Here is an 8,245-nt window from a genome sequence, read left to right as displayed (position 1 = left end):
TGGGCTACCCTATGTACTAAAGAGCACGTGCTGGGAATACCTTAATACTGGAGGAATTTCCTGGGATACCTTTATCAGTTTGGTTGTACTGAGACTATCTATATACTAGGGGCCTGAGTTGGGACTAGCTATATACTGGGGGCATTTGTTTGGCTCCCTAAATACAAGGGACATGTGTCTGGAGTACCTACACTAGGGTCATGTATTGAGACTACCTATATCCTGTATCCTGGAGGCATGTGCTGGGAATACCTATATACTGAAGGAATGAGTTTGCACTATCTATATAGTAGGGCACATGTTCTAAACTAACTATATACTCTGGGCGGGTACCGATATACTGGGGCATCTGCTGGGTCTACCCCATATACTTGAGAAATGTGCTGGGCTATCTGTATACAGCAAGCATGTTCTTGACTACTATGTACAAGGGGGCATGTTCTTGGGTTAACTAGATACCACCTAATGGTCACAGTATGGAGGTAACATTAGTTTTTGTGCAGGGGATTAAACACATTAACAGTTACATAGTAACAACTTTAAAAATAATGGAGATCCCAGAGTACTGTATAAGTACCACATATAATGTCTGCTCTGTGGGCACCATTATTATCTGCTTTGGCATTTTCAAAGTTATTGTCTGTTATGGGGTCTCTACTGTCTGCTCCGGAGGGTCTCCATCATTATTGTCTTCTCTAGGGTGTCCAATATAATTATTATTACACACTGTATTTGTTGTCTGGGCTGGGGGTTCTCCATAGTCTGTTCTGGGGAAGGCTGGATTTTTGTCCTCTTGGAGGTCTCAATTATGATTTATAGGTGCTTTGAGGTTCAGAGTCTCCAGTTTTAGTAAAGTGAAGTAGAATAATACACTGAAATTACTTAGGGTAGTAATAAGTTCGGATTCGTAAATATAACTGGATTTGATGTGCTCACCTGATTAGGTTGTGCAAAGTTAGGCACAATCCTAGTTTTAGTATATGTGGAGGCTGCATCTGTTCCCTATGGTCCCTGGTTGTGGTTACACAACTAGATGAAAATTCTGAGATTGGGTGCAGGTAAAAAATACAGGTTTGTACCACGTTGCCTTCATTCACTCAGTTGGTACAAAGCATTTGTAGTAGAAATTCTGTTTTATTTGTGAAAACGTACTATGTGTTTTTAGGGTGGACCGCGCCCTTCATCAGGTCCAAAACTTAGATACAGGCCACAATGGCAAGGGTTGTTGAGCTCTCCTTGCTGCAAACTAAGTGCGTGTTTGCAGTACGGATCACGACAACCCTTGTGGCCAGTATCTACAATTTGGACCTGACGAAGGGTGCGGGCCAAATATGAAACGCCTAGTCCATTATAAATAAAAAAGGATATAAATAAAACTTTGTGCATCTTGTAGCACTGCACTATTTTGATACTTTGTGTTGTTGCTTTTCTGTTAATGAATAGTCTATCAGTTATTATGGAAAGCTACACAGCACAATTTTAATGATGTGATACATCTTCAAGTCGATACTATGGACTAGTCTTATATTACAGGTTTATAGAATAATGATGTATCCATTAAAAAGTATTCATGGACTCCTTTCATGATTGTATCTTTTCATGACAGTATCTCCGACCTATCACCACATAGATCTTAGTTACAATTCCCATAATGGTGATCAGTTCCAAGCAGAACTTGAAAATCTTATTTTAAGAGGGAAAATATAAGGATGACACTCACCATTCGTCTTCTTATTGTTCTTTTATTACTAAATAATTATAAACATGAAAAAAACCACAGAATTGTACGGGAGGGAGGAAAAACAGGACATGACATGGTGACAAGTAAAACAACGTCTGTTTCATGAAAACGGGTTGAGGCCGTCCCATTTCACTAGACCATTTCATATTGGTCACTTGTACTCAGTATTCCTGCTCTATTAAAGTGTCTCTCACCAAACAGATGATGAGGAATGGGATATCTTACCTGCAACACACACGCTCCCATCTCCACCCCTGCCGCCGACACAAGTGGGCTTTTTTTTTTTTAAATAATAACTCAAATCATCCCCTTCCTTTTCCTTAGAACACATATCAAATTTAATAAGTAAAATTGTAAACATATTATGAATAGCCACCAATAAAATTGCCTCCAATAAAAATTTCATAAATATGATCAAAAGAACCTACAATTTTCAAAATTATATCAATAAAAACATCATCCCATCCCGCAAATAATGACAACTTAAACATCTTTGTGCACTGAAGTATCAAAATGTTACAAGTGTCAGAATATGGCAACGCAAGGCATTTTTTTAGTGCAAGGTTTTTAAAAATTTTTAAAAAGAATTGAGATCACTAAACTATATAAATTTGGTATCACTACGACCATACTGAACCAAAGAATAACGGAGAGGTGTCATCTCAACCGCACATTGAAAGTGGTAAAAATAAAACCCTCCAGAGTATGGGATAACACGTAGCTTTGTAAACGAAAAAATCTAAAAGTTACGGTTTGTAAAGGAGAGGAGTACAGAACGGAAAAGCAAAATAATAAAAAAAACTTGGTTTTGGAGTGGTTTAGTTTATAAAGAAATTTTTGTAAAAAGGGGAGTGAGTGCTATAAATGGTAAAACATGTCATCATTCAAAAACACAGGATTCTTGGGAGATGGGTTTGAAAAATTCCCCTAAATTACTGCAGAGCTCGAGACCTACTATAAACTTCTCAAAAACTGGAATTTTGTGGGCCAAGCAGCTTCACGTAAACCTCACATCACCCGGCACAATGGCAAGTGTTGGCTGAAACAGTGTAAAGCACAATTCCCCCACTGAACAATTTACCCTTCTATTTTTGGCAGTATGAGGTTGTATTTTAGGGCTTGGCCTAGGGTACTCAGTTCCAGCTAGGGAAAATCATAATACTTCAGAATAGCACATTTTCTGCACTGAAATATAGGACCTCATTTGGTTGCACCTTCTTTTGGGAGTATCTGGGTCTGCCATCTAGCAGCCACCATAGTCAACTCTAACTTACTCGCTTGTCATGGAGCCCTTTAATGACCAAAGTCAAACAATACAGTAAATACCGATGACATTTACATTATATACTATCTAACACATATAAATAAAAAGAAAATGAAACCTTATTAAATATATATTGAAGTTTCTACCCCCTTAAATCTAAATTGTTAGCTACAAAAGTTTGACAGATCTTGTAAAAGCTGCTGGGGTAGAATCCAATTTTGGTTCCAATGACACTTAAAGTTGATAAATATTATAATACCATAATTTTGTAGAAAAATATTGTTTGCACAATTCATCATTATTTATAGGAAATTGTAGTGGTAGATATATATTATATCTTGTAACAACACTCTATAGCCATTTGAACCTTGAAAACCTCTGTAAAGAGTTCCTTCCCCACCCAGTAATGTCTCTCTAAATTCTTTACCTCAGGCTCTACGAAACTTCTTTAAAGGTGGCCTTTGTACAGTTTTAACCTGTTTAGACCACAAGAGCTCACTATACTGGAGTTCTGGAAGAATAAGTCTATGACAAAGTCTATGTTTATCTTTTTGAAGTCCGGGCTTCAGGTTGTACCCAAGAATTTCAGCCATACCTGACTGATATGGGATCATCGATTTATCTTTTAGTTGACTAGGGTTTACTTCAGCATCTAGACATTTCTCAGAAAGCTGTTCTCTCCTTTTCCTTAATTCCTTCACTTCTTCCTCCATCCGTTCAATCCCAAACCTCTCCACTCGATTCCAAAATGAGTTATTGAAGTGAACGTACAACTGCCAGTCCAGCTGGTTCCAGCTTTTTATTTTCTCTTTAGTCTCCTCGGAGAGAACCTTTCTGCTGGTATTACTTCTAATATTTAGAGGAAATGATAAGACGTCATCAAAAGTCCAACACAGGGCATCTTTGAGGAGCACCAAAGACTCATCAAAGTATTCTGTAATCAAGACCAGATCAAATATTGTATCTACTGTTTGAGTGAGGAGTTTATATTGTTTAGGTGACTCAGGTCCATTGTTGTCAAAGCCAAGATCAAAAGTTAGTAGATTTTTTGCATAATTACTGCCCAATCTTTGACTTTGGTAAAATTTGGGGGTGTTGTTTATGAAGCTTTCTATATCTTTGGCTCTGAGAAAGGAAACCGTCTCTTTGTAGTATGCGAAAGATGACTCCATTAGGGTTATCGGATTTCGGAGGATGGTGAAATAAAATGTATCTCTGGGCATGACCTTCTCCACCTGTAAAGAAAAAAGACATTATTTTGTCTCCTATGACTACATTTTATAGAAGGACAAAGGATTTTTTTTTCTGTTTTACCATTGTTACTTCCAAAGTCATAACATTTTTATCTCTCCATCAATCCAGGGATTTCTGTTTTAACAATTTTGCATTGCTTATAACTTACTGATTAAAGGATTATTTCAGTTTTGCTTTCTCAGTGACATATTAAAAGTGTTCACAGTTGTTCTGTTGGCTGTGTCAAAGAAATATATATGTGAAACACAGTAGATAGGAGTGCTCAGTGCTCATTACACAAATTCTTTGTTATATTTGAGGAGCAATGGAATGCGTGGTTGTGCTCCATTCCAAATGAAATATTAGACAGTCCATGACATAAAGTGCAAGAAACATGAATGGCACTCACCACTTTCATAGAGGCCATAAGGGGGGGTTGGTGGGGATTTGTTGGGGGGGCCCTGACTAGAGAGGGGCCCTGCCCAAACCCCCCCCCCCCCCCCCAGAGTCTGATGAGAGTAGAGGGGCATCAGCACAGACTCTGCAGCACAACCTACGCTCCTTCCAGGATCTACTAACTGCAGCAGCAGTCAGAGAAGAGGGGGCGGGGCACAGCAGGAGATCAAGCCACACCCAGAGTACAGGAAGAGGAAGCAGGGGGAAGTGTTTAACCCTTTGTCTGCCCCAGCAGGATTCAGGATTTCTGGAACATGTTCTGCATGAATCTGGCGCTCCCTGCTCTGCTCCGACAGAGTGCACCACTGTTTTTTGGTGCACCTTTAACATGGGGCTTGCGAGACAATTCTGTCGGACTTTGCATGATAAATGTGGCACACGGTCCAACTGAGTACCATCATGTGTCGCATGATGGCTAGTGCAGCTGCGCCACAAATGTGGTGCAGGCACTTCTTACATACCTATGGAAGCACTTTGCACATAAAAGAACGTGCACAGTTGGACAGAAAACTGGCATTTGGACCTTAGAAAATGTGCCCCATAATATTGGGAAGAGCACGCATTGCTTTCCTTCCCAATATTATGGGGCACATTTACCTACCCAGTCACCAGAGTTCACACAAAGTGCATTGTGTGCCCAATATCCTTCATGTGTCGCTTCCCTGCTGAGGTCCAACAGAGTTCACCTTTTATTCCCGGTTCATGTAAGTGCTTGCGCTTGCTACACAATTTGAAAGTTAAAACCCGCTCTCAGACCAAATCAGTCGGATCGTCTGACGGCGCGTCCCCTAATCTGTGTTGCATGAAAGCCAGCGCAGCTGTGCCACAAAAGGGTGGTGTGCGCCACAATCCCAGTGCACACATTTCTTGAATACCTGTGCAAGCCCTTTTAGCCCCAAAAACGCTGTACAGTCTGACAAAAGTGTGTGCGCGACCCTTGGTAAATGAGCCCCTATGTGTTTTTAATGATGAAATGAAGATGAACTAACAAGAAAAACAGCAACAGTGGTGAATGCCCTTCATGTTTCTTACAATACAGGCAGTTCCCTACTTAAGAACACCCAACTTACATACGACCCCTCGTTACAAACAGATCTCTGGATGTTGGTAAGTTACTGTACTTTATCCCTAGGCTACAATAAACAGCTATAACAATTATCACAGGTGTCTGTATTGAAGCCTTATTGTTACTCCTGGTTCTTATGACAATCGAACATTTTTAAAATCTAATTGTCACAGAGACCAAAAAAAATTTGTCTGGATTTACAATTATAAAATATACAGTTCCAACTTACATACAAATTCAACTTAAGCCTACAGAACCTATACTGTACGTAACTCGGGGACTGCCTGTTCATAAAATATATTATACATTACATTACATAAGGTATATATAGTACCAGTGGTAATAGCATGGAAAAATCTATTTATTTTAATTATGAAAAAAATATATAAAATATATACAGGTGGTCCCCTTCTTTAATCATGCACACTTTTACAGAATCATAGCAAATTCTCCATATACTGCAATGCAGTAGTATTGCAGTATATCATAGGAGCAATCAGACTCCCTGGGGTTATAGCAAATTCTCCATCTACTACAATACAGTAGTATTGCAATACATGATAGGAGCAATCAGACTCCCTAGGGTTAAAGTACCCTAAGTGTCCAACAAATAAGTAAAAAAAAGTTTAAAAAAAAACTTTCCCTAGAACTGATATATAGATAAATAAATAAAATCATAAACATATTAGGTATAGCCTCTTCCCGAACGTCGGGTTCGGCCACGCCCCCGATTTCCGTCGCACGCATGTCAGCGCCGATGCGCCACAATCCGACCGCGTGCGCCAAAATCCCGGGGCAATTCAGGTAAAATCTGTGCAAATCGGAAATATTCGGGTAACACGTCGGGAAAACGCGAATTGGGCCCCTAGTAAATGACCCCCATTATATATGTAATAAAGGTAATTACCTCAGTCAGTGAGAAGCGCATGTGGTGGCACATGATATTGTATGTTACCCTTTTTTTGGCTGAAAACCCAGCGACACTTGAAGTGGAGAAAAACTTTGTATAGTCGAAATGGAATTTTGGGATCGGAAGAGCAAATGTCAGATTATGAGATTCTCCATAGCGGAACAGGATATTCATGATGGTACTGCTGGCTGTTTTGTGTGTTTTCAGGAAGAAGATATTTCTGCGCGGCTGACATGAATCCCATGTGCTCTCCGATCCCTGGGGGTTGGGGTTTGTGGGGCCATCCTCTTGCTGCGCCCTCCACCTCTCCACCATTTCTTGAAGTTTCTTCCACTCTGTTTCGGACAAATGCATGCTGATTTTTCTTGCCAGAAAGGATAAAGATGGAATATAATCTCTATAACATCTGTATGGAGAAGGAAGAGATTTGTTAACCACTTCACAACTGATTTATTTTAACAATGTTAAAGGGGTATTCCAGGAATCAGCATAATTCATATACAAATGGGTTCTTAAAATATAAGCTAATGTGTAATTAGTTGTTATTTAAAATTTTGCTCCCCTTAGCAGAAAATGCTGGTGACATGCAATGTAATGAAGAATTAAAATACTACTGGACCTTTAATCAGTCCGTTAATTTCCTCCGCACGGTCCGTTGCAGAGCAGACACAGGAGAGAAGATGGCCGCTGGTCACATGTCCACATCACATGGCCTGCACCTGCCTGGGCAGGTCATGTGATCACCACTACATTTGGTTGTAGTTGGTTGGTTGCAGTGCATCCAGTATGGGCAGTGTTTTGGTGATGGCAGTTACCCATCACCAAAAAAAGAAAACCTGTTAGATCATCACTGGGAGCAGAGCAGAAGAGGTGGGAGGAGTTACTGAGAACAAAAGGATCTTGGGACTTGTAGTTTCCAGTGGCGGACATCTTAGTGATAACTCCACCTACTTTAGAGAGGCCAACTTTCATATTCCCGGAATACCCCTTTAAGTTATTTTTGCATTTTTCTGTCATTGCGCTTACTTTTTTTATTTTGCCCTTAATGTAACTGTTTGAGGGATTGTATGTGCAGGACTAGCCATGGTGTCTAATGGAACATACACTGCGGGTCAATATTAGAGAACAATGTACGATCACTTGATTATTTCAGAAATATTGTGATTTTCATGAACATTTGATGGATTATATGTAAGAGATAGAAAATGCTACTAAAACTGAGTATTGCAAAATGACCAAAGTACATTAACATAAAACCTTTAGGATACATTCACACACGTGTGCCCGGCCTACCGTAGTACCCCGCCCCTCCACATGGCGATACATGGCGCACCGTGCGTAATACGGGGAAAGATAAGAAGGGTACAGCGCCGTGCGCCCATCGCCTTATTTTGCAAAATGGATTGATCATAAATAGAAAACAGCAATGACTGTAGCACAGAGAATGATTATAATTACATTTTCTAAGGTTACAGCAGTCACCGATCAGTAGGGAGTGCTCAGGACTACTGGGATTTTGGTCCAATCTCTCCACAAGTTCTGTGACTTCTGTGGGTTTCTTGGCCATAATTTTTT

General features: G+C 39.9%; 1 protein-coding gene across 1 annotated transcript; it reads right to left on the bottom strand.

Annotated features, from left to right (window-relative positions):
* Window positions 1-1,796: 1,796 nt before the first annotated feature.
* LOC140120665 (galactose-3-O-sulfotransferase 2-like) lies at window positions 1,797-7,072 on the bottom strand. The gene is made up of 2 exons (XM_072139627.1): window positions 6,668-7,072; window positions 1,797-4,240 (listed from the first exon to the last, which is right to left on the bottom strand). Exons 1-2 carry the CDS (start codon window positions 7,022-7,024, stop codon window positions 3,434-3,436), a joined length of 1,164 nt encoding a protein of 387 aa, XP_071995728.1. The 5' UTR covers window positions 7,025-7,072; the 3' UTR covers window positions 1,797-3,433.
* Window positions 7,073-8,245: the final 1,173 nt, after the last annotated feature.

Source organism: Engystomops pustulosus, chromosome 3 (assembly GCF_040894005.1).
Source record: "Engystomops pustulosus chromosome 3, aEngPut4.maternal, whole genome shotgun sequence".
Classification (NCBI taxonomy): domain Eukaryota; kingdom Metazoa; phylum Chordata; class Amphibia; order Anura; family Leptodactylidae; genus Engystomops; species Engystomops pustulosus.
The sequence above is the reverse complement of the archived record's forward strand: the minus strand, read 5'-3'. Positions and strand labels throughout refer to the sequence as shown.